The sequence below is a fragment of the Rhinolophus hipposideros genome (genome assembly GCF_964194185.1).
Source record: "Rhinolophus hipposideros genome assembly, chromosome: 20".
Lineage (NCBI taxonomy): Eukaryota > Metazoa > Chordata > Mammalia > Chiroptera > Rhinolophidae > Rhinolophus > Rhinolophus hipposideros.
Genome location: NC_138066.1, coordinates 41,332,689 through 41,360,166, shown reverse-complemented (window position 1 = coordinate 41,360,166; position 27,478 = coordinate 41,332,689). Strand labels below are relative to the sequence as shown.

The following is a 27,478-nucleotide window of genomic DNA, read 5'->3' as shown; positions in this document are numbered from 1 at the left end:
GAAAGGTATTTCTTTTCATTGAGATGTAACTGACATATAACATTGTATTAGTTTCAGGTGTACAACAGTGATTCATATATATTTGTACATATTGTGAAATGATCACCAAAACAAGTCTAGTTTATATCCATTACCATAGTTACAAAATTTTTTTTCTGGTGATGGGAACTTTTATGTAATACAGTATTATTACTTATAGTCACCATGCTATACATCACATGCTGTATGTACATCCCTATGACTTATTTTATGATTGGAAGTTTGTACCTTTTGATCCCCCTTCACCCATTCCACACCGTCCCCTGCCCCCCACTTCTGGCAACCACCAATCAGTTCTATCTGTGAGTTGAGTTTGTTTTGTTTTGGATTTTAGATTCCACATATAAGTGAGATCATATGGTATGATCTCTCTGACTTATTTCACTTAGCATAATGCCTTCAAGGTCCATCTTGTCACAAATGGCAGGATTTCCATCTATAGAGCTGAATAATATTCCATTGTGTACAAACACACCACATTGCTTTTTATTCTTCATCTGTTGATGGATACTTGTTTCCAAATCTTGTAAATAATGCTGTAGGGAACATGGTGGGGTGTGGGTATCTTTTCCAGGTCGTGTTTTCGTTTTCTTCAGATAAATACACAGAAGTGGAATTGCTGGGTCATATGGTAGTTCTATTTTTAGTATTATGAGGAATCTTCATACTGTTTTCCATAGTGGCTGCCCTAGTTTACAATGCTAACAGTGCATGAGTGTTCCGTCTCCACATCCTCACCAACACTTGTCTTTTTGATGCTAGCCATTCTGCCAGGTGTGAGGTGATATATCTCTTTGTGATTGATTTGCATTTCCCTGATGACTAGTGATATTAAGCGCATTTTCATGTACCTGTTGGTCATCTGTGTGCCTTTGGAAAAATGTCTATACAGTTCCTCGGCCCATTTTTGGGTTTTTTTTTTTTTTTGCTTGGTATTGAGTTGTATGAGTTCTTTATATATTTTGGATATTAACCCCCGATCAGGTATATCTGGTTTGCAAAAATTTTCTTCAATTACATAGGTTTGTCTTTTCATTTTATTGATGGTTTCCTTTGTTTTGAAGAAGCTTTTCAGTTCAATATAGTTTCACTTATTGATTTTTGCTTTTGGTGTCAAATCCAGAAAGTATTGTGAAGACTAATGTCAAGGAGCTTACCCGCTATGTTTTCTTCTAGGAATTTTATGGTTCCAGGTCTTATGTGTAAGTCTTTAAACCATTTTGAGTTAATGTTTGTGTAAGATCCAGTGGTACAGCAGCATATTTTTGCATGTGCCTATCCAGTTTTCCCATTGACAACACCGTCCTTTCCCCATTGTATGTTCTTGGCTCACTTGTCATAAATTGACCGTATGTGTATAAGTTTATTTCCGGCCTCTCTGTTCTGTTCTGTGTGTCTGTTTTTATGTCAGTACCATACTGTTTTTATTATTATAGCTTTGTAATATGGTTTGAAATCAGGGCATGTGTGATGCCTCCAGCTTTGTTCTTCTTCAGAGGGTAAAGTTTTAAAGGCATTTGAGTTTAATGTTTTTTAAGACAAGAAGAAATTGGTCACATCAATCAAATTAGCTGAGTAATGTTCAAATGGCTAGAAATGCCAGATAAAACATGTTTTCAGCTTGTCTAAATTTGGGGATCTGATAGGTCGCTCTATAAGCTGCAGCTGAAGCCAATCCCAACAATTTGGATTCCTCCATTAGTTTATACCATTTCTCTAATGACACCTTCTTCTGTTGGCCCTGCCCTTCTCGCTCTCCCATTATAGACTTCCCCCGAACCGTTTTTTACTGGGATGCTTCTTCCATTTGCAAATGCATTCCCCCCACATCCTTCGCCTCTTCACTAAAGGCTCTTATCGTGCAGCCTTACCTCAGCACTGGCTCTTCCTTTCCCTTCCAAAGTTTTTCAGAGGCAGCAGCTAATTTTCCGGTGCTCACATGGTAACAGTGAAGCATATACACAGCTAAACATAGTTTAAAAATCATACACCAATCATATACTTAGAGGCTTAAAAACAACTGTCACCCTTCCCCCCATCCCTAGTCTTCCTTTCCATAGGCCATACTCCCAAATTTTCTGTCTGTTCTTCTGATACTTCCACATTTCTAAATAAATATGGTAATAATTGCTTTTCATTAATTTTAGACACAGTCTAGTTTCCTTTTTATGGTAGTTAAGGATTTAGCTACACCACTCACCTCATTCTGTAACACTCCTCCCTGACAGTTATATACTATATAACTGTACATAGTTATATATAAAACTATATAGTTGCATACAATATATAACTATATATACAATACAGTTATATCACAGTTCTAAAGACTTTTCAGATATGTGTGTTATTGTGATGAGCCTTGCCTGGGTTTTGTGGGCACACTGCCTTCACACATATACCTTCTCCACAGGTACTTGGGCCGCAACACCCTCCATTTGCCAGTGAGTTACTGCTTCATTTGCTTGTATTTTTCAAAAATATGTTGGCGTCTTTGTTTTGTCTCCCCTCCTGTGCTTTGACCTTTGTTTAGCAATCCTATCCCTTCCCTGGTAAATGCCTTCACCCATTCTTCTTGTTGGTTATTCCTAGTCCTGAGTTTGGTAAAGAGCAGGCAGAACTAAAAACTTAAGACTCTTTCTAAAACATTCACCATTTTAAAAAAATCACAAAAGCATCATTATGCTTGTTTTAACAAATTCAAATAGCATTAAAGTATGTTAAGCAAAGAGTGAAAGTTTAATTAACCACTCAGAGTTGTACCTACTATTTTGGGGGGACTATTCTCCCAGTCCTCTTCTATATTCTATTGATTATATTGCATTATACAAGGTCAGACAATTAAGGTCACAAACTCATCCTAGAAAAAGTGCTACATACCTCATTGCTGAATATCACTATTGTCACCTCTGAAGGACTCCCCTTGGGAAGCTATGCACCGATGCCAGTGCCTAGTCCACCCTTCAAAGCAATTTTGGAACTCTTTTTCTGGATTGGCCATCAGAGTTGTCGTATTACCCTTGATGTCCTGAATGTCATCAAAATGTCTTCCTTTCAATATTTCCTTTATCTTTGGGTAAAGAAAGTAGTCATTAGGGGCCAGATCAGGTGAGTAGGGAGGGTGTTCCAATACAGTTATTTGTTTCCTGGCTAAAAACTCCCTCACAGACAGTGCTGTGTGAGCTGGTGGATTGTCGTGATGCAAGAGCCATGAACAGCCTCTTCAGCACTTCCAAATAGTAAACTTGGTTAACTGTCCAGTTGGTACAAATTCATAATGAATAATCCCTCTGATATCAAAAGGTTAGCAACATTGTTGCATCAAGTTCATGAACTTAATTGTCTGACTTCGTATATGGTACCCACTCATACCATAGCTTTTAAAATAAACAGCATCACTGCATAAAGATTCGCTCGTTTTACTCAAGAATGTACTGTAGATTATCTAGGTCTGTGCACCCTTCGCGTCTCCTCATGCTGTCCTCTATGTACCACTAGAAGCCATAATGCATAAATTCTTATCTCCTAGCTACCATGTGAAAAAGCTACAAACACTTACACCTGTCTTCAAGGTTTAACCTTAAGTCCCGCCTCTGATGACAAGCTCACACTTCTTCCCCCTTTTTGAATTAGAGATTGTTGTCCTCAAGTGCTGTTTTACTGTTTTTTTTGACTTACAGCAGTCGGTTTCAGGAGCTGACTGCTCAGTCAAGGCTTGTTAATTGTTTTAGTACAAATATGACTAATGAAAAATGTGTGCTTTACTCCCCCCCCCCTTTAAGGTTTTAAGTCATAAATTCAAAAGCAGTAAACTTTAAGAAAACAATTTTTATTTAAAAAATGATTTCATCAAAAGTATTGGAATGAATATATAGATAAGACGTTTAAAATGATTCTTCTGGCTTAGATAGTTGAATGGTTTAATTCTAGCTCTGCCCTGGTGAAGTCCTCCAGAAATGTCACTTATGAAGGAAGTCTGGCCTCATGGGAAGGGATTTTTACTGTACTGAAAGGAAGCCAGAAGAAGCCGCGATCTGAAGCGCTCAGCTTCCAATTCCCGGAAGAAAGCATCATCATCGTTCTGTGTTATCATGTACTGCAGTTGTTGAATTTCCTTCTCCATCTTAGATCTCAGCTCCCTCTTCACCTTATGTAATGTCTAAAAGAGAATTCACATCATCCTGCTATTCACAACATATATTCAAGGCCTCATCTGTTTTTATTCCCTTTCCACCTTCCATCTCATCAAGCTCCTGCAATAATTGTAATAATTTAGCAGCAGCTCTTACAGAGACTGAACAGGTAAAGTTAAAAACATACAATGGATGTTTGGGATCATAGATGGATCTTCTTTCTAGCATTCTCTCCATTCCCTTTAAGGTATAATACCGTTTTTTATTTCTAAAAATATAAACAAATGATTTCTATCCTGTTAATTATTACCTGGGCCTGGGATTTCTCTCTGGCTCTGAGTTCTTGACGTTCCTGGGATATGGCTTCTGCCAGCAATGAAAACTGTTTACAAGGAAGACAACAATGAAATCTCTTATTTGTCTGTAGTCCAAATATAACAGATCTTATATTTAATGTTCATGGGCTTTAATTCTCTATTTTAACAGAAATCTAGCAGTATAAATTCTATACAATGGTCAAGCACCAGCTTATTTTACCTTAAATTTCAAATGGCGTCAGTCTAACGTATATAAGTGACAAGTTCTGAATTCATATGTGGAGGTTTATTGTTTCGCAGGCTAAGCTGACTTTTGCCAGGGTGGTCAGGACATCCGAGCATAAACAAGCAACAGTGAACCCACCTGGTCTTTATAGTAGTTCTCCATGGAGTCCAGTTCATTCTGGTGCTGTCTCTTTTGTTCATCTCGCTTTTCTTTGGCATAGTTTCTTAGGTCTCGTAATCTTTGCTTTTGAATTTGTAAACCTTCTTCAAACAGTTTCTTAAATATCTGTCAGTAATTTAGTCAGAAAAATTAATTTATGCTGAACTTTCATGGAAGAATATAATCATTTCACCCAACTGGAGATATATACTTAATGTATTTCACAAGGACTTTTTTTTAGAATAACAGCTTCATTGAGATATAATTCACATACCATAAAATTCGCCCTTTTAAAATGTGTAATTCAGTGGTTTTAATACAGAGTTGTGCAACCATCACCACCAATTTCAGAACATTTCATTACTCCAAAAAGAAACCCCACACCCAACAGTAGCCAGTCCCCATTCTCCCCTCCCCTGGCAACCACTTAGTCTACTTTCTATGTTTACAGATTCGCCTACTCTGGACATTTCGTATAAATGGAATCACATACTATGTGATCTCTTGTATTTGGCTTCTTTCACTTAGCATGTTTCCAAGGTTCACCTATATGGTAGCATGTGTCAATACTTCATTTCTTTTTATTGCCAAAGATTATTCTACTGTATGGATATATCATATTTTGTTTATCCATTTATCAGTTGACGGACATTTGGTTTGTTTCCTCTTTTGGGCTATTATAAATAATGCTTGTGCTAACATTTGTGTGGATATATACCTAGGAGTGAAATTGCGTCATATGGTAGCTCTTTTTTTTTTTTTAAATTGGGGAAGGGGAGCAGGACTTTATTGGGGAACAGTGTGTACTTCCAGGCCTTTTTTCCAAGTCAAGTTGTTGTCCTTTCAATCTTAGTTGTGGAGGGCGCAGCTTAGCTCCAGGTCCAGTTGCAATTTTTTTCTAGTTGCAGGGGGCACAGCCCACCATCCCTTGCAGGACTCGAGGAGTTGAACTGGCAACCTTGTGGTAGAGAGGACGCGCTCCAACCGAGCCATCTGGGAGGCAGCTCAGCTCAAGGTGTTCAATCTTAGTTGCAGGAGACGGAGCCCACCATCCCTTGCAGGACTCGAGGAATTGAACCGGCAACCTTGTGGTTGAGAGCCCACTGGCCCATGTGGGAATCGAACCGGCGGCCTTCGGAGTTAGGAGCATGGAGCTCTAACCACCTGAGCCACCAGGCTGGCCCCTTGTGGTAGCTCTTTTGAGGAACTGCCAGACTGTGTTCCAAAGTGGTTGCATCAGTTTACAACCCCACCAGCACTGCAAGAGGGTTCCGACTTCTCCACATCCTTGCCAACACTTGTCTGTTTTATTTTAGCCATCTTAGTGGATGGGAATGGTATTCAATTGTGGTTTTGATTTGTATTTCCCTAATGACTAATGGTGTTTCAGCATCTTTTTCCTGTATCCCAAAGAGTCTTTACTGCTTTCAGAGAAGATATCTCAAGCAGCTACATATACAGGGCAAGAACCCCAGAGCAGAAGAAACAAATTATCTACACTTGTGCATAACTGAGGGTGACGTGGTTATCCTCTCAGTAGGCCACAGGAAAACAAACTGTTCCGAGGATTTGGATATGCCCATGTATCCTCCACTGATTATTAAGAATTCTTGATCAAAGAACTGGCTCTTGTAGCCATGCATTCATTACCTTATTACATTAGTCAAATTAACCTCTAAAAGCCTTTGTAGTATCTTCTAGAAAGGAGGCTAACAGTATGACCCACTTCAGAGTATTTAGCCCAGTTAACTATAATTACCTTAATGTTTTACTCTCAGGATGAAATTTATTGCCAGTTTGAAATCCCGAAATTTTAAGCATTTCAGCTTGATTAGGATGAGACAGCAAATACTCTGTGGAAACACCTCACAGCACATCTGTCCTATGTTATTTTCCTGATTTTATGTGGAAACTGAGGTCATGTAGTGACACCTTAAGTTCCTGTTTCTGATGACGCATTCCCAAACCGCAGCTGTATGGAAGAAGTCCCTATGTGCAGGCGCTCAGAGAGGATTCAGACCTCACAGCAAGAGGAGTGCAGTGGAGACTGAGAACACACTGAGATGCTCTATGGTGGAATACACGAGGTGCGGCCAAATCTGCACTCTCACAACCAGCGTTTTAGGACTTGCATTTGGATTTGGGGTTCAAATTGGCACAAGAGTCACAAACAAGGTGGTCCTGAAAAGTAACAGACAAAATTCACCTTCTTATCAGAGTTAGATAGAAAAGTCGTATTTACCATTTCTTCCCGGGTCCTCATTCTCATCATTTTTGCACGCAACTGAACTCTATAATCATCATAATATTTTCGGGCACGAACACTCTGCTGCCGATTTTCTTTTATCTTGGATAGGGTCAACTTCTGCCTGTGAATGCGGTCCTTGAAATCTTGCTAAGAAAGGGAAAGGGAAAAGGGTAAGGACAAGAGGAAGACAGACTCCAGCATTCTCATCGGCCCCACTCCCCATCACAGTGTCTTCGAGCAGTAAGCCAAGTAAGGACGAGTGGCTTACTGCCCGGGCATAGAGTATGAAAGACTGTCGGCCCCCAGAAGCCCTCTAGCCTATGGTAGGTTCGTCAGCTCGGACCTAAGAGCCGCTGATTGGGCCCCACTGCTACCGAGAGCAGCTGTGAGCCTGGTGGGATTGAGGAGGATCTCTTCTCCCTGGCCCACCAGGCGGCACCTAAGCCACCCCCAAATGCCAGCTTAGGAAGAGTAGAAAAACGGCACTCTGACTTTCAAGCAAAACTTGAGTTACCAAGAGTATTGTCAAAACAATGGAAATTAGATAATCTCTTACAAAGTAGTGAGGATGGAATGAGGTCATGGACATAAAGCCTTCAGATAGGTGTTTAGATATTTGTTTTCTTTTCCTCCAGACCAGAGTACCCCAGGCATTCCTCAGATGGCTTTTCCTTTGGAATTGTTTGGATTATAGTTCTCACTGTTTATTTCCACTCTACATTCAACCAGGGGTCTTAAAAGCTCTTCTTCTGGCATATTGTCTTTGACCTCTGTCCTCTCCCTTCATTATACTTAACAGAGGATAATGTGCCACATACGATTCTCTACCCAAATTACAGTGGAGGCTGGTAAACTGCCTCAGCTCTCTACTTGGAACCAGAGAAAGGAAAGGACAAAAAGCACCACGTTAAAACCATGTGGTACCTCGAGGGGTTATGAAGGTAGAGAGAGACCTGGCTTAAAAGCTCAACCGTACCCCCTGCTGATTACAGTGGGGTCCAGGGCAAGTTAACATCTCAAAGCCTCAGGTTTTGCATTTCATAGAAAATGTCTCCATTATGACTGAATGAAACTATGTATGTAAAGCACCTAGCACCTTCCCCACGCATCAATTTTGGTTAAAGTCCTAGTTGCTTCCACAGGCAAGTGTTAGAGGTAATAGTCTGTGGGACTATTGCCCAGATGGTACAAATAAAATTAATAAAATTCAAAATTAAAATACCCAACTTGCTTTTGACATACCAGTCTCTTGTTATGTTCATATTCTTTCTTGACAAGTGCCGTAAGCAGGTCATGCCTTCTTAAGGCTTCTTCTATCTTTAAGGGGAACAAAAGGGAAGGAGGTTAATAATGCTAATAATTCTCAAGGATAATAAGCTCTGTCCTTTTCTGCTTTATATTCCTATGCTTGACAGTTAACTTACTTCATCCTGGAGTTTCTTCTTTGATCGATTTTCTCTATATGCATCTTTTTTGAGCTGTTCAACCTGTGCAATTTGCTGTTTCCACATTTTGCTTAGTGTTTGGCCCGAAACATGGAGAAATGGAAACTGTTCAAGCATCAGGGGCAGGAGACTGTGTTCGTTTACTTTCACTGCAAGGTGAAAAAATAATGCTCTTACTCTGAGAAACTTGATCGCTTTTCATAAGAACTCTCAGCTCACCTTCCTGATAGATCAAAGCTTATCTAAGTGATGCAGTTCTGACGCTGAAAAGAGCAATTCTAAAAGTATGTTATTGCTTTTGCATTCCTTCTTTGATCAGGGTAAGCCAACTACTGGTATGGATGAAAATAAGCTCAACAGTTCTGACTGATGACAAGCTGGTCTTGTGAAGTCCATCTGAACCTAACTGCTCAGCTGACTCAGCGCCTCGGGTGGATGCTGTGTGTGTGGTCAGACCCTTCAGCCCTAATGGGAGCAAAGTCTCTGTCGGATGGGATGTAGTTAGGCCAGCAGTCTTTGAAACTGCACCCTGGCATTTCACATGACCTCATTTTCCTTGTAACAGGACTCTCAATACTGACTGGCACCAACTGTCAATATAACAGGAGCTGGACAGGCCATCTGCTTGCTTTGGAGCACCCCTCTGGTTCTACCAACTTCCCAGAAACAAAGAACAGGCAGCCAGCATGAGTGAGCAGAGGAAAGCTAAAGCTGGAGCAGCAGGTAGTGGCACTAGCATTCCTTTGGTGCCAGGATATAGGCCTCCCTAAGATATTATTTAAAAGTTTTAAGTAAATGCCTTATTTAAGAGTTTTATCTCTCTCTACAGAATTCTAGCATATGGCAGTGATAAAGGAGGGAACTTTCTCCAGCTAACTGGTGGATGTTAGTTTTCAGTGCTATGTGTCCTTGGAATGCAGCACACACTTTCAAATGATGCCAGTTTTCCATAAAGTACAATTTTGTGGTTCTTACTTGGAACTGCTTTATTTGGCTTTGGCAGGCCACCTCTTGGACTTGGAGTTGTGGTGTTTCTAGAGTAAATCTTCCAGGGCTGACTACGTTTTGGAGTTCCTTTATGAACAACTTCTCTGTATATTTTTTCCTTAGAAGCAGATATAAAACAGAATAGAAATGAGAGAAGTCTAATAACTTTTATACATCATCTTAAATATTACATATTGCCAAAAATAGCTAACTAATCCCTAGCCAAACCACCTTCTAAATAAAATCTGGTTAGTCTTTATCTACCGTGTTTCCCCGAAAAGAAGACCTAGCTGGACAATCAGCTCTAATGCGTCTTTTGGAGCAAAAATTAATATGAGACCCAGTCTTATTTTACTATAGTATAAGACCGGGTCTTATCTAACATAATATAAGACCGGGTCTTAATGTTAATTTTTGCTCCAAAAGACGCATTAGAGCTGACTGTCCAGCTAGGTCTTATTTTTGGGGAAACACGGTACTCTAAGTAAAATGCATCTTTTGGCTTCTGGCATCCTTTGGAATTTGAAAAAGCACTGAATCTTTTTCAAATTTCACAGTCACCATAGTCTCACACCCTAAATACAACTACTAATGTTTTGATGTTGTTTGACAACTTTTTACACGTACATTTAAAAAGTTCTGAAACAATGTTTAGTTGTAACCATACTGTATTTTATATCCAGTTTTGTTCATAAACATTTTAGCATAAGCATTTTTCCCATACTTTCATTTAGTTTCTGTAACCATCCTTTTGAAAGGCAATGAAAACTTAATGCTTTGGGTTTCTACGAACCAGGCGTAGAACTGAGATTTCCTGTCTTCTCTTATTCCCCTTTAACTTGTCAGCCCAGACTTATCTTTTAAACCCTTCGTGAACTGCTAAGCAATAGAACTCCTTAAAAACCGAGGGACGTTTTGGGTAGGAAGTATTCTTTGGTGTATTGTGTCTTGCCACATTTTAGCAACTTGGCTACCATATGAATAAGAAAAAATCCCTTATCATGAAATGAAACCCTGCCTTTTTCTAAGGAGCTGATGATTAAAGTCCTGCTGATTCTCTTTTCCTTTAAAAAGGTCATCTCTATACTTTCAACTGATCTGATAAACGGCATTTATTACAGTAGAGACTTTTACCCACTGTTTCCTCCTCGTCATTTATTGCTAGAGGTCCAATATTGTCTTGAACTTTATTTCTTCTTAGTTCCCTTTCAAATGCTTCAGTTATTGCCTACAGAGGAAAAGGCCATATGATATTATAGCTATTAAAAACATATGCAAATGAAATGAAGGGAAAAAAATTCACGTAAGATTCTGCCATTCCATTCACTTTTTTAAAGTTCCTTTCAGGCTCTGTATCACAAATACACATTAACAGTTGTGTAATTGGGACATAAAATGAAATTTACATAATGTGTGTTTTTTTTGTTGTTGTAATTATTTTGATAGTCCCTTGAGTGGAAGTTACATACTGAGATGATGTTATTGTAAGACATCTGAATTAGTTTCAATTTTTCATGATTATAAAACATACTATAGCAAACAAGTGTTCTAAATGTATGTCACATTTCAAAATCCCTATTCCATAGCAGAAAGTCTTTCTTGGTACTCATACATTCTCCTTGTTGAATCCTAACCACCTCCTCTTATTCCTGTCTTGGGCACTTTCACTCCATCTGTAACTCAAGTGGCCTGTCACATTTGATCTACCTCAGATTTTCATCTCTGAAGCTCTCTCTCTGAAAATATCAACTCTTACTGATTTACTCTTTCTTAATCCTCTGGAGCACTGGGCTATATCTGACAAGGTTAGTTTTCTTAAAATTTCATGAGTACAAGTGTTTTGCTCCCTGATTGGGGGCATAAAAGCTGTATCATAATTTTCTGTCATCTACTCAGCTCAAGAATATTAAATGCATTCAATCAACTGCATGTTCACTGTAGCATCTGGCTGAGAGTAAATGGTACTGCCTGCTGCCCAATGGTAGTCAAGAGATGGGATGTACCTTTGCTTGCAGTCGGCGGATATCTGTTTCTTTTGGCTTTCGCTGCCTTTTTCTCTCCATATGGAGCTGTTTGTTTTTGTTAACTGGAGATGGAGAGAGCGAATGAGATCTGTAGGGTGGCTTTCTATGCATGGCAAGTCCTACAATACAGAAGAAAAGACCATTAATTCCTGACAGCCAGAAATGTTAAGTTGGAAACCAAATAGTTGATTTTCACCAAATCCAAAAAAAGTGACTATGAATGTGCTAAATGTACTCTAAATGTATGCTCTCCTATGATTAATTTGTATTTGTATGTTTCGTCAGACCAAGTAAACGGACAAATGCACATAAATGTGCACTGTCTCAAAGAAATACATAGGTTCTACATTCAACTTGGGGCTGAAAATGGAGCAAAATGTGGAATGCCTACTGTGCAAAAAGTCTTTTATTAAGTGCATTCAGTGGTGGAGGAAGAAAAAAATGTTAAATTCTATGAGATGTATGTCTGCTATCCTTTTACCTATGTAGGTCCTGAGGAGATGGGATGTAAGTATGTGTGTATCTTATCCTCATGTAAGCAAAAGTTAACGTAGTTTAGCTATTTCTAAGCAATCCCGATTCTTTCCTGCTTAGTGATCTAGTTCTCCTAACTCCACACTGCCTAAGAGATCTAACAAAACACTTCTCTCCACAAAGCTTTTTATTATAGGTGTACTTGAACATCTAATAGTTGTGAGGAGAGGGACTCGCTGCCTTTTGGAAAAGCAAATAATTTAACATAGCTCTAAGGTCAGGGAAATTAGTTTGATACCTGTCTAAATAAATTTTCTCAGAGAATTCAAATTTCCCTGAGCTTTTATTTTTCTTTTCACTCTTTTAATTCAAATCTTCCAAATTCATTTCGAATTCTAAGATATCAAGAAAAGCTGAACTGCACAATCTATTTTAAATGTTTTTGTGACACTTTACTGTAGCCATAATGTATTCTTTTTTAGAAACTGAAGAACTAATTAAAATGACATTTAAACTGATAATGTGTTTTCAAAACGCAATACCGTATGTATGTGTGTAGTAAAAGAAATATGTAGGTTACTGGGTTAGGGTTCCTAGAGATTACCTGACACAAGCTTAAAGGAAGAGAGATGAAATAATCAAGAGAAGAAAAAAGTATTCTTGGAGTATAAAAACAACTGAAAAAGTTAAGGAAGTTTTGGATGCGAAATGCTGTTTTTAGAGAAATAAGGATGGCCAAAGGAGATAAAAGTGAGTGGAAAACATGCAGAATTTTAGTTGGGGGACAGGACAATTACTTGAATATGAACAAGTAGTAGGAAGTATCTGCAAAGATGTGGCAAACCAGAAACTGACATGCATTGCTGATATGAGTATAAACTGGTACAGTCACATTGGAGGGGAATTTCGTATGGTGAAAAAGTGTAAACCCCATGGTCTAGTAATTCTTTTAGATGTAGACCCTAGAGAAATGTTTGTACATGTTGTATAGGTTGTTCATTGCATAATTGTTTGTAGTTATGAAAACTGGAAGCAATCTACATGTCCTACAATAGGGGAAATGGTGATACATACATATATGAACATGAAATGGGTACTATTGTATGACCTGAGTTACATAGTAGTTAAAATGAATGAACTGGATCTGTAAGTATCAAAATAGATTTCTAAAACAATGTTAACAAAAAAAGCAAGTTGCAGAATAACATATCCAGTATCCATGTAAATTTTAAAAAACATAAAATAGCATATTTAGACAGGCAACACAGAGGCCATTAAAGTATAAAAACGGGTAATAGGGCTCCTGTTCAAGATGGCAAGATAGGAGTGACACTAACATCATGACCAAGTGAGAAGACCCCTGTGCATCTACCCTGAAATCTATAACTAGTCAGATCTATAACCCAGTTCAACACACAGCCACACTTGAGAAACCCACACGTTGGCACATCTGAAGGTGGGCATACTGGAATGTGTAGGGGAGGCAGGGTTGGGAAGCACGGGGATGGTGCCTACAGCCCATGGCCCCAGTTAACACAACAGTGTGGAGGAGTCGGGTTGTGACCCACGCATTATGGCCTAGCAGAGGGTAAGAGAGGCAGAAGCAGTGTTGGCACCTGATAATCCGGCTCCTCCCCTGATTGCAGTGGAGCCCAGTAGCAGCAGAGGAGACGTGTCTACAGCCTTCTGGCCACACAGTACAGTGGCACCAGCAGCCATAGGGATCCAGGTAGCAGTGGGGTGGGCTCACAAACCCACTCCCCACCATAGGCCACATCTCCCCACCATGATGGTGATGACCCAAGACCCAGGTGACCCAGACACAGCAGGGACACCCACCACCCCAGTCACCCAGGCAGCTGGCGACTCCTGTGACCACAGCTATACCCCACCAACCACTACAGCAGACACACAGCACAGGTAAGAGAAAACAAAAACTTGTGCTATAGCACCACCTAATGGAAAACAAAAGAAAGACCTCTAATTATCAACCTGCTGAATTGTTCAAATCAAAAAGAAACAAGAAAGGTAATCACTACTTCAGATGTACCCATAGAGGAACAACCCCATCCAGCAGCATGAACCACCAAGGTAAGACGGTAACATGGAAAGAAAATGACAATTCTCTAGAAACCAAATTCAAAGTCATGGAAGGTTGTAATCTAAATAAATGATAAAAATTCAAAATAGCAGTCCTGAAAAAAACAAGGTAACAAGAAAACTGAAAAAGGCAGTTCATTGAGCCCAGGAATAAAATTAATGAGCAGGAGTACTTAACCAAAGAGATTGAAACTATAAAAAAAAAACAAATTCAATAAATGAGATGAAGAATGCATTAGAAAGAAAAGAAAATCTCATTTGCAATCACATAAAAAAGAATAAAACAGGAATAAACTTAAGAAAGGAAGTGAAAGACCTGTACACTGAAAACTAGAAGACATTGTTGAAACAAATTGAAGAAGACACAAAGAAATGGAAAGAGATTTTGTTGTCATGGATTGGAAGAATTACCATTGTTAAAATGGCCATATTACCTAAAGCAATCTATAGATTCAATGCAATCCCTATCAAAATCCCAATGGCATTTTACAGAAATACAACCCCAAATCCTCAAATTTGTATGGAACTACAAAAGACCCCAAGTAGCCAAAGTAATTCTGAGAAAAAAGAACAAAGCTGGAGGTTCACACACCTCGATTTCAAACTATACTTCAAAGCTATAATAATCAGAACAGTATGTTATTGGCAGAAAAACAGACTGCAGACCAATGGAACAGAATTGAGAGCCCAGAAATAAACCCACACATATGTGGGCAACTAATTTATGACAAAGGACCCAATATTATACAAGGGAGAATGGAAAGTCTCTTCAGTGAATGGTTTTGGGAAAACTGGATAGCCACATGCAAAGAGAATCAAACTGAATCTTTATCTTACATCATACACAAAAATTAAAACCAATTAAAGACTTGAATGTAAGACCTGGAACAATAATATAGAAGAAAACATGGGCACTAAGCTTCTGTACATTGGTCTCGGTGATGTTTTTGTGAGTTTGACTCTAGAGGCAAGGAAAACGGAAACAAAAATAAGCAAATGGGATTGCATCAAACAAAAGCTTTTGCACAGCAAAGGAAACCATCCACAGAACAAAAAGGCAACCAATGGAATGGGAGAAGGTATTTGCAAATGATACTTCCAATAAGGGGTCATAGCCAAAATATATAAAGAACTCATACAACACCACCAAAAAACCAAACAATCCAATTAAAAAAATGGGCAGAGGATCTGAATAGACATTTTTCTAAGGGAGACATACAGGTAGCCAACACACATATCAAAAGATGTTCAACATCACTAATTATTAGGGAAATGCAAATCAAAGCCAGGAGATATCCCCTGACACCTGTTAGAATGGCTACTATCAAAAAGACGAAGTGTTTGAGAGGAGGGGGAGAAATGGGAACCCTTGTGTATTGTTAGTGGGAATGTAAATTGGTGTAGCCATTATAGAAAACAGTATGGAGATTCCTAAAAAAATAAAATATAGAACTACCATATGACCTAGCAATTCTACTTCTGGATATGGATACATGTATTCAGAAGTGAAATGAAATCACTAACTCAAAAAGGTATCTGCATCCCCACGTTCATAGTAGCATTATTTACAGTCAAGACATGGAAACAACCTATGTGTCTGACACATGAATGGATGAATAAAATGTGATGTATATATATTTCATCTATATATATAAAATGTGTGTGTATATTATATACACTTTACATATATACACTATATATATATATACATGTATATATATAAAATACATATACACACACAATGGAATATTATTCAGCCATAAAAAGAAAATCCTGCCATTTGTGACAACATGGATGAGCACTGAGGGCATTATGCTAAATGAAATACATCAGAAAAAGATAAATGCTGTATGATCTCACTCACATGGATCCTAAAAAAACAAACTCATAGATATAGAGAACAGATTGGCGAGCGCCAGAGTAGGGGTTGGGAGGTAAGTGAAATGTGTGAAGGTGGTCAACAACAAACTTCCAGTTATAAGTTCTGGGGATATAATGTACATCGTGGTGACTATAGTTAACGATATTGTATTGCATATTTGTAAGTTGCTAAGAGATTAGATTTTAAAAGTTATCACAAGAAAAAAATTGTAACTATGCGAAGTGATAGATATTAACTTTATTGTGGTAATCATTTTGCTGGTGCGCTGTCTCTCTATATATGTCTCAAGTAATTATGTTGCACAACTTGAATGAATACAATAGTATATGTCAATTATACCTCAATAAAACTGGAAATAAAAATAAAAACAGGAATCAGGGAAACAAATACCAACTTTGAGAGAGTAGTTTCTTTGAGAGAAGGAAAAAGAATGGGCTTGTGGGAAGGACAGGGGATCTCAATTCAAAAGCAAATATAATTGGTGAAGCTACAGTAATATAGGTATTATTTTTTATCTTTTCATATACATTTCTGAAGTATTTAAAATGAGAAAGCCAGTCATTATAAACATGTGACAGTGCCTCCGTGGTGCCCTGGGAGGTATTCCTCCTGGCCTCTCTGGCATAGGTACCTGGCCTGCGCTTTTTCGGCCCACACTCCACGATGCTGTCACTGTGCTGAGACAGTGTCTCATAATTTCCACTCTCCACCTCTTCATTTCCAGTATCTTCTTCTTTGTAGTCAGTCTTTTCTTTAATTCGTTCACCCAGGGCACTTTTTAACATCTGTTAAGAAAATTTTTTTCAGCATCTTCAATGATTTCAGCAGAATGCAAGTTGGAAGGAATAGACAGATACAACCTGTAGAAAGCTTCCTCTGATAATCTGGCACTAATAACAAGTTTTCAGATGCTTATGCATGTTTGGTTTCTAAAGAAACCAAACTGTGTGTATCAGTGCTGTGGACTGTTCAGTTTCAATAAACTTTAGAATAAGTCACACAGGGACTTAACACATTTACTCAATGATAATTCCCAAACTGTAATTCTGTATTTTGTGAGAGAATCAGAGATCCATCTAATTTTATAACAAATTATAGAGCCATAACAAAATTATAACAAATTATAGAGATCCATCTAATTTTATAATTTTATGACAAAGGAAAACTATATAGATGTATCTAAAGATAAATGTCTTAACGTAATCACTTATGTGAAATGATTAGTCTTCATCAGAATTCAATAAAAATTTGGATGAATCTGTACCAAATTTAGTTATGTCATGAAAGGCTAGGAGATCATTTCTTATCCTATGTCCTACCTGTCTGACTTAGGGAAAATTTTCACAGCAACTAAGACAGCTAATTTTCCAGTTTCTTGGCTTAGCTTTTGCTTTCAATTGGAAAATCACTTAAATGCTCACCAACTATGGCAGTCTCAATACAGATAAAAAAGACTTGCCCAATCTAATTCGGAGAGCCGTTGAGAGAGTTTCTCTGATACTGCATGTAGTTCTTGTTCTGTTAACCTATTTCTCGGCCTCTGGGAGAGAGGTGAATCCCACGATGAGACTGCAGCTCTGTTTTCATATCTGTAATAAAAGTGACCATGTGACATGTAAGTAGCCAAGTGTATATTGCTTAGTTCAAAACACCTGTAATATGTCCTTTAACCAATATTTCGTACTGGTCTTTACAGCTAAGTTTAGAGAATATACTCCTAATAGAGAATATACCCCTGACTCTTCAAATCTCTTTGCAAACAGATTGGAAACACTGAAGCCTGCAGTAATGTTACCTTTTTTCTTTGGGAGACCTCCTTGTCCTAGGCCCGTGGACTTGAGCTGGACACATTTCCTGTTTGCTATCTTTAGGCAACTTGGAAGTTAAGAAAATTCTATCATCTGGTTCCTATTAAAAACAAGAGAAAATTGACTTGAAAAAACTACAAAGAAGACACATAAAAATAATATTTTGGGTGTGGGGAAAGGGAGGACCTGTTGCCTTCATTCTCTATGTTTTGCTTTTTTAAAAACACATTTGTCAAAACACTCTATTGATCCCCAATGCCAAAGGAATGGAGCAATGTCTATAAACTTGTACTCAGAGAAAAAGTGTGGCTCGGGATGCTATTCATAATAAAGGCACACGAGTGTTCGCAAATTTGAAAATTCAGGGGTTATGGCAACACCTGGACAATAAAAAAATGATCAAATCACAAGTGGAAAGTATTAAAGTCACTATCAAGAAGTCAGCAGAAACTCCAAAATCGAAATAGTTAAAGACAAAACCTCCCAAAATTCAAATATAAACTCCTAACATTTTTAACAACTTATTTAACCTTAGAGGGAATCTTACGGAAAATATTTCTTGTGGTGGAGAAACATTTGATGTTTAACAATCTCTTCAGTTTCACCTCAGTAGTCTTTTATTAAGGTAAAGTTAAATTTAATACTCTTTAGTAAATATCTGTAATATAATCATATTTTAAAAAAACTTTTAAATTGAAGTTTAAGTGTCCTGCTCAAAAATTACTTCAAAATGAACATTCCTACTTAACTGCCACTCAGGTCAAGAAATAGAATATTACTGGCAACTCATAAGCCCTTCTACCAAATGTAACTTTCTACCTCCCCAAATGTAACTGTTATCCTACCATTCTTTCTTTCTTTTTATATATCCACACTCCTATCTGAATAGATGCACAGAATATTTAAATGATGGTCATGTAATGCTAATGATGCTTATTTCATTTCTTTACTTCTTCTGCATTGTTTGAGTTTTTAAAAATGAGAATGTATCATTATAAATTAACCCTTTTTATATACCTGCCTATTGCTTCTAGGAAGATAAGGAAAGGGTGACTGTATAAAAAGGGATTTCTCTTTTTCAAAGAAAAGAGTAGACACAAATAGGCCAAGATATTAATAGTTGAATCTGGACAATAGAAACAGAGATAAAAGGTCATTTTTCATACTTTTTACACTTAAATTTTTTAAAATTAATTAATTAGGGACATATAATATAGGTTCTGAAGCTAGAATGCCTGAGTTCAAATTTTGACTCTACAGTTGCTGTGAGACCTCAGACAAAATACTTAACCTTTATCAGCTTCCCCATGAGAAATAAAAATAGTCTCTACTCCAGAGCTGTGTTGTGAAGAGTAAATTATTCAATACTTGTAAAGTACCCAGAACTGTGCCTGGCACAAAGTAAACACTCAATATATTTTGCTCTTACTATTTCCCTTTTTATACATTTTTCCTGTCCCTATATTCCTGGATTAAAAACATGTAGGTGTATGCAGAGGGAAATTTTAAGAAGTACAGTGCTCTGATTAGTGCAATTATCTTTGACTACTCTTCTAGCAGAGATTTCTTTAAATCTGTACTATAGACTTCTGTCCAATTGAAAGCATGTTTTTCCACTTACCACAGAAAATGTGCTTTCTCCAGTAGAATTCATGGCAAGAGAGCAGTGACTTGAACGCAAGTATTCTTTTCCTATGGGGCAGGTTGCTCGAGGCTCTGACGGGTGGTAGGGTGGATGTAAAGGAATAGCTGATTGGATAGGCTCCCCTAGCTTCCTAGCACTTGGAATCATATCCACAGAAGGAATTTCTGCTAGTTGGACAAATTTAAATGGGCATTAAGATGAAACTAAAGAAATGAAACTCACAGAAATAAATCATCTTATATATACACACACCTATATAAACATGTTCACACATACTACTCAGAAATATATTTTAAACTTGATTTTATGAAAAGCACACACAAAACATTAAATCAAGGACTCATCTTCAGTAAATAAAAATAATCTAATTAAATCAGGAAGAAAACAATTTTAATGTTCTTATAAAAATGTTCCCTGAAAAGTTACTTAAAAGCAATGAAAATTTACTAAAAACCCTAAATGGCTTGAAGAATAACTATATCAATTATGGTTCATCCACATGTTATAAAGGGAACCATTAACAATAGTTTTACATACTGACCATATGATAATCCCAGAGATAATAAACAATAATTTTCAAGTTAACTATATTTTGTCATTCACTAATAATTTGAAGATCACCAACTGATACACTAATGTATCAGAGACTCTAACTGTCCTAAAATCTTTGAGAAGATTTAGATAATAAAATGGTGCAAAGCATGCAAGGTCATCTTAAGAAATCATAGCTCATAATTAATAACAAAGATTTACAAATAAGATCATGTAAAACAAAACAAAAACTGCATAAAATGTAAAGCAACAAAAGTAAAATGGCTACTAGCAACAGCAGTTGTCCCAGGATCTAACTATTGTCTTCAACTCATGGTAACAGTCCAAGTACTAATAACATTACTACTCACTGTCTTCAACAGAGGATGTTGTACTCTTGGGCAAAAGACTACATGAGGGAGGAGGGTTCAACACTTCATGTGATTTAGAACATGGTATGGTTGAGGCTTTTTCAGACTGCATTTTGTTAGGACCTTGTGTACCTAGAAAAGAAAGTATTAAAGGTAAAATTTTTTATTGCTGAATGTTATACTAAAAGCCAAGAGTTTTGTACCCAGGATAAACATCTCAGGAATGACATAATCATAGAACTATGTTGGTCTGATTGCTCTAAATAACAATTACTTTTAACAACTATCAGATAGCAAAGATGTAGTTCTGTAGCCCAGAATCATTTATACAGCTTGAAAGTAAAGTTTTACAGTGTTTCATTAGTTTGCTTTAGAAAAACAGATGCCAGAGTTGTAGAAATGCTGACTGTTTTGTGAGTATATCTCTGTGGTAGGGATCTTGGCTGGTACCATAATCAAATATTTATAGGTCAAATACTTTGTCTAATTTTCGAATGCTTAATATTTTGAATCAGGTTTGTAATGTTATTACATAGAGAGCTATATTAAAATATTATTGAAATTGAGGGAATATCCACTTTGCTCCCTTAGAAATCTACAGTACACAAATTCCCCAGAAAGGAAATGGATTCATGCTTTCTCCTCTCCTAATGACTTTTTATCCCCTTTTCCATTGAATGAAAGACTCCACAATAAACTTATTCCACATTTTCAAGGTATGAGAATGTACCCCGAAAACTCACTGATACCAATATGATCAACTGATGTAATCACTAAATACAGAAAAAGTCACCTTGTACAGATACCAAAGTCCTTGCAATTTATTCCAAGACACTGTGTATTTGTAAATTTTTGGCATTCACCTGATGTCTTTTAAAATCAGCAAACATCTTTTTGTGCTTTCCCTTTCCACAATCCAGTGCAATATAGCCATTTTCACATCAAAATGTTTTAATAAAAATATGCGAATCTCCCTCCACGATCTCATATTTCACATGAATACCATCTCCCTGAAGTCTAATGTTCAAACTTCATAACTTGGTCCACAGTTTCTCTACTACCTGATACTGAATTTGTCATCAGTTTGAGCCCAGACTACTTCATTTTTACATGGTTCTATTTTTTTCTTCAGTTTTTTTACTTCTTATGAATCAAACTCAATTACTTTCCTCTGTAGATTTTCAATAGAATTTAGTCACAAATCAGTATGAAAATAGTTGATGAGATTACAGTAACATTAAATGTTAATTACAGTAATCAGCCCAGCACTGTTAAAAGTTCTTTGGGTTTAAAAAATTTTTATTTTTTCAATTACAATTGACATTCAATATTACATTCAGTATTCAATATTAGTTTCAGGTGTACAGACAGCATAGTGGTTACACATTTATGTAACTTAAGTGATAACCCCCAGTAAGTCTAGTACCCACCTGACACCATATATATAGTTATTACAATATTACTGACTATATTCCCTATGCTGCACTTTACATCCCTGTGACTATTTTGTAATTGCCAATTTGTACTTCTTAATCCCTTCAACTTTTTCACTCAGCCCTCCAACCCCCTGCCATCTGGCAACCATCAATTTATTCTCTGTATCTGAGTGTGTTTTTTTGTTTTTTGTTTAGGATTCCACATATACGGGAAATCACATGCTACTTGTCTTTCTCTGACTTATTTCACTTAGCATAATACCTTCTAGGTCCATCCATGTTGTCACAAATGGTAAGATTTCATTCTATTTAATGGCTGAGTAATATTCCATTGTATATATGTATCATATTTTCTTTATCCATTTGTCTATTAATGGATACTTAGGTTGCTTCCACATCTTGACTATTGTAAGTAATGCTGCAATGAACATAGGGGTGCAAATATCTTTTCGAATTAACGTTTGGATTTCTTTGGATAAATACTCAGAAATGGGATTGCTGGGTCATATGGTAGATCTATTTTTAATATTTTGAGGAACCTCCATATTGTTTTCTATAGAGGCTGAACCAATTTGTAATCCCACCAACAGTGTACAAGAGTTCCCTTTTCTCCACATCCTCACCAACACTTGTTTGTTGATTCATTGATGATAGCCATTCTGACAGGTTTGAGATGATAACTCCTTGTGGTTTTAATTTGCATTCCTCTGATGATTGGTGATGATGAGTATCTTTTCATATGTCTGTTGGTCTTCTGTATGTACTCTTTGGAGAAATGTCTATTCAGGTCCTCTGCCCATATTTTAATTGGATTTTTCTTTTTTCTTTTTTTTTGGTGTTAAGTTGTATGAGTTCTTTATTTTGGCTACGGTATTCATCTCTTACAGGATGTATCATTGATGAATATCTCTCTCATTTAGTAGGTTGTCTTTTCAATTTGTTGGTTTCTTTTGCTGTGCAAAAACTTTTTAGTTTGATATAGTCTTGTTTATTTTTTTCTTTTGTTTCCCTTGCCCAAGGAGACATCCAAAAAATGTTTCTAAGAGCAATGTCAAAGAGTTTACTGCCTCTGTTTTCTTCTAGGAGTTTTATGGTTTTGGGTCTTACTTTTAAGTCTTTAATCCATTTTGAGTTTATTCTTATATACAATGTAAGAAAGTGGTCTAGTTTTCATTTTTTTGCATGTTATCTACTTTTCCCAACACCATTTATTAAAGAAACTGTCTTTACCCCATTGTACAGTCTTGCCTCCTTTGTCCTAGATTGACCATATGGGTGTGGGTTTGTTTCTGGGTTCTCTATCCTGTTCCATTGATCAGTGTCTGTTGTTAGGCCAGTACCATGCTGTTTCACTATATACTTGTAGTATATAGTTTGATATCAGGTAGCATACCTCCAACTTTGTTATTCTTTCTCAAGATTGCTGTGGCTATTTGGGGTGCTGTGGTTCCACACAAATTTGAGGATTATTTGTTCTAGTTCTGTGAAAAATGCCATTGGTGTTTTGATAGGGATTGATTGCACTGAGTCTATTGATTGCTTTGAGTAGTACAGACATTTTAACGATGTTAATTCTTCCTATCCATGAGCACAGTATATGCTTCCATTTATTTTTATCTTCTTTAGTTTCTTCAATATTTTATAATTTTTTTTAAAGGTTTTATTGGGGAAGGAGAACAGGACTTTATTGGGGAACAGTGAGTACTTCCAGGACTTTTTTTTTCCAAGTCAAGTTGTTGTCCTTTCAATCTTAGTTCAGCTTCAAGTTGTCCTTTCAGTCTTAGTTGTGGAGGGCGCAGCTCAGCTCCAGGTCCAGTGCCGTTGCTAGTTGCAGGGGGCGCAGTCCACCATCCCTTGTGGGAGTTGAACCGGCAACCTTGGTTGAGAGGACATGCTCCAACCAACTGAGCCATCTGGGAACTCAGTGGCAGCTCAGCTCAAGGTGCCATGTTCAATCTTTAGTTGCAGGGGGCACTGCCCACCATCCCTTGCGGGATTCGAGGAATCGAACTGGCAACCTTGTGGTTGAGAGCCCATGCTCCAACTGAGCCACCCGGGAGCTCAGCGGTAGCTCAGCTCAAGGTGCCTGTTCAATCTTAGTTGCAGGGGGTGGAGCCCATCATCCCTTGCGGGACTCGAGGAATTGAACTGGCAACCTTGTGGTTGAGAGCTCACTGGCCCATGTGGGAATCGAACTGGCAGTCTTCGGAGTTAGGAGCACGGAGCTCTAACTGCCTGAGCCACAGGGCTGGCCCATGTTTTATAATTTTCCAAGTACAAATCTTTTACCTCCTTGGTTAAATTTATTCTTAGGTATTTTATTTATCTATTTTTGATGCAACTGTAAATGGGATTTTCTTAATTTCTCTTTCTGATTGTTTTTGATGAATAAAAATGCAACCCATTCTCACCTGCAAATGACAGTTTTACTTCTTCCTTTCCAGTATGGACGTCTTTACTTTGATTGCCGTGGCTGGGAGTACCAATACTATGTTGAATAAAAGTGGTGAAAGTGGACATCCTTGTCTTGTTCCTGATCTGAAGGAAAACAATTTCAGCTTTCCCCCCATGAGTATAATGTTAGCTGTGGGTTTGTCATATATGGCCTTTATAACGTTGAGGTATGTTTCCTCTTTTCCCACTTTACTGAGTTTTTTTTTTTTACAGTGAAAAATTTTTGTTTAGAATTAGACACCTGGACTCAGTTTAGATGATCCCAATTTTGTTGGCAACATTCAAAGCATCATAGTTAAGCGCCAAAAATATGCCACCTTCTCTCCATCAGACCTGATCAGGGTGTTGACCTTTGCCAGATCAAGGTCATAGAGCTTCTTCACAACCTGTTTATCTGATGCTTGTTGGCCTTGATATCCACAACGAACAGTGTTATTTGTCTTCTATTTTCTTCACAGCTGACTCGGTAGTTAGGGGGAACTTGATGATGGCATAGTGGTCAAGCTTGTTTCTCCTGGGGGCGCTCTTCTGAGGATATTTAGGCTGCCTTCAGAGCTGCGGTATCTTGGGCCTTTGTAAGGTGGGTGACGTGAGGATCTTTTTTGTGTGGCTGTGGACGCCTTTCAGCACTGCTTTCTTTGCCTTCAAAGCCTTTGTTTTGGCTTCAGCTTTGGGAGGAGCAGGGACTTCTCCTTTGCTTTCAGCACCATCTTCGTGAAAAGGCTTTGCTGAGAGTTTTTAACATAAATGGATGCTGGATTTTGTCAAATGCTTTTTTTGCATCTATTGATGACTTTTATCCTTCATTTTGTTTATGTGGCATATCACTTTAATTGATTTGTGGTTATTGAACCAACCTTGCATCCCATGAATAAATTCCACTTGATCTTTTTTAATGTATTGCTGAATTCAGTTTGCTAATATTTTGTTGAGGATTTTTGCATGTATGTTCATCAGGGATGTTGGCCTGTAATTTTTTTGTAATGTCTGTCTGATTTTGGAATCAGTGTAATGTTAGGCTCATAAAATGAGCTTGGGAGTCTTCCCTCTTCTTTTTTTGAAATAGGTTGAGTATAGTTGTTAATTCTTTGAATGTTTGGTAAAATTCACTTGTGAAGCCATCTGGCCTCAGACTATTGTTTATTGGGAGTTTTTTGATGACTAATTTGATTTTGTTAGTAGTTATCAGTCTGTTCAGATTTTCTGTTTCTTGATTCAGTCTTGGAAGAGTGTGTTTCTAGGAATTTACCCATTTCTTCCAGGTTGTCCAATTTGTTGGCATAAAATTATTTATAGTATTTTCTTACAATCCTTCGTATTTCTGTGATGTTAGTTGTCATTTGTGTTTCATTTCTGATTTTTTTGGGTCCCCTTTTTCTTGATGAATCTGGTTAAAGGTTTATCGATGTTATCTTTTCTAAGAACTAGCTCTTGCTTTCATTGATCATTTGGTTTTTGGGGGGTTTTTTTAGACTGTTTTATTTCTTCTCTGATCTTTAAAATTTCCTTCCTTCTACTCACTTTGGGTTTATTTCTTCTTCTTCTTGTTCCTTTAGGTGTAAAGTTAGATTGAGAGTTTTGTTTCTTGAGGTATGCCTGTATTGTTATGAATTTCCCTCTTAGGAGTGTTTTGGCTCTGTCCCACAGATTTTGGGTCGTTGTGTTTTCATTTGTCTCAAGGCATCTTTTGATTATTTTCTTGATCTGTTAACCCATTTATTATTTAGCATGTTATTTAGCCTCTATGTGTTTATTTTTCAGTTTCTTCTTGTAATTGATTTCTAGTTTCATACCATTGTGATCAGAGAGAAAATGCCTGACAGGATTTCAATCTTCTTAAATTTATTGAGAATTGTTCTGTGGCTTAACCGGTGGTCTATCCTGGAAAATGTCCCATGTGCACTTGGAAACTGTATATTCTGTTGCTTTTGGGTGAAATGTTTTAAAAACGTTAATTAAATCCACCTGCTCTAATGTGTCAGGCTTTAAGGCTGCTGTTTCTGTGTTGATTTTCTGTCTGGATGATCTATCCATTCATGTCAATGGGTGTTAAAGTCTCCTACTATTACTGTATTCCTGTCAATCTCTCCCTTTATGTCTGTCAATATTTGCTTTATATATTTAGATGTTCCTACATTGGGCGTATAAATGTTTACAAGGGTTATATCCTCTTGTTGGATTGATCCCTTTATCATTATGAAATGTCCTTTGCTGAAGGAATATGATGTGGTACTGTCCCTGAAACTCACAGTTAACATAAGAGACAAAGTTACTATGCAATGTGAAAATGGTATTACCAAAATAAGGTGAGAAGGCTAAGCTTTAGGAATACAAGCCTCAGAACCTGAGGCAGGTGTGGAGAGACTGGGCTTTGTAGGATGAGTTTGCCAGAAATAGAAAGGAAGAGCATCTCTGTGAAGAAAACAGTATGATGCCAGAGAAGAGCATTGCAACAAGGTGGGCAGGACAGGGAGTGGGATGGTTGGAGGGCAAGGTGAGAGGCTCAAAACAGGCCTGAAAGATATTCAGGTTTACTGTGTATAAGCAGTAGTTTGTTGGAAATGTGGCCTGAAGCCTGGGAGAAAAATTGCCACTGGATATACAGACCTGTTGGTTGCAACAATGAAAAAAGTGAGTTACCCAGTTCAGGAAATTATATCTAAGTAGTACACCCAATGTGACTAGACTATATTAAGGTGTATCCAGAATTCTCTTCCCAGGATATCAAGTCCTACATATTACAGGACAAACTTGCATCCACCTGTTTGTCCCAGTGCCTATGACTCCCACTTGATTGATTTGAGATAATTGCTCATATTATGGGTAATAATTGTTATTATGGGTAATGTTGGTATTCTGGAATTTCAATTCTGAAATTCAGTTAGGGCTCTCCCATTCTTCTCAACTTTAAACACTCCTAACTATTTACATTTTCATAGTTGTATGCTGAATAAGAATAACTGATATTTAAGGTTTAACTACTCACCATTACTTCTTAGAGAAAAGGTGTGTGCCGTGTCTCCAAGTCTGATTATTTCACCAGTGGATTCTGCTTCATCTCCATCCCAAGAGGGGCTGAAAGCCTCAGATGACAAGGAACGCCTGAAAGAGTACCCTCACTTATTCAGCGCCCAGCATGATCACAGAAGGCCCTTCCTGTGACAGCCGGAGAACTGCTTCAAGCAGCCTGCCTGTGAGTATT

General features: G+C 37.6%; 1 protein-coding gene across 3 annotated transcripts in view; it reads right to left on the bottom strand.

The window, feature by feature from the left end:
* Positions 1–972: 972 nt before the first annotated feature.
* Positions 973–27,478, bottom strand: part of CEP95 (centrosomal protein 95) — a 36,785-nt gene continuing 10,279 nt past the window's right edge. The window contains exons 6-20 of one of the 3 annotated variants that reach the window (XM_081027166.1): positions 27,263–27,378; positions 20,387–20,518; positions 19,461–19,648; positions 17,827–17,939; positions 17,491–17,620; positions 16,663–16,816; positions 11,555–11,694; positions 10,690–10,779; positions 9,540–9,669; positions 8,544–8,713; positions 8,362–8,436; positions 7,114–7,266; positions 4,851–4,997; positions 4,480–4,551; positions 973–3,106 (exon numbers count right to left, since the gene is read on the bottom strand). In XM_081027166.1, the coding sequence (XP_080883292.1) occupies positions 2,918–3,106; positions 4,480–4,551; positions 4,851–4,997; positions 7,114–7,266; positions 8,362–8,436; positions 8,544–8,713; positions 9,540–9,669; positions 10,690–10,779; positions 11,555–11,694; positions 16,663–16,816; positions 17,491–17,620; positions 17,827–17,939; positions 19,461–19,648; positions 20,387–20,518; positions 27,263–27,378 (1,999 nt within the window). In that variant the 3' untranslated portion in view covers positions 973–2,917. Of the gene's footprint in view, positions 3,107–3,845; positions 4,196–4,479; positions 4,552–4,850; positions 4,998–7,113; positions 7,267–8,361; positions 8,437–8,543; positions 8,714–9,539; positions 9,670–10,689; positions 10,780–11,554; positions 11,695–16,662; positions 16,817–17,490; positions 17,621–17,826; positions 17,940–19,460; positions 19,652–20,386; positions 20,519–27,262; positions 27,379–27,478 lie in introns of those variants that run through there. The other 2 variants (XM_081027167.1, XM_081027168.1) reach the window with 2 other exon arrangements.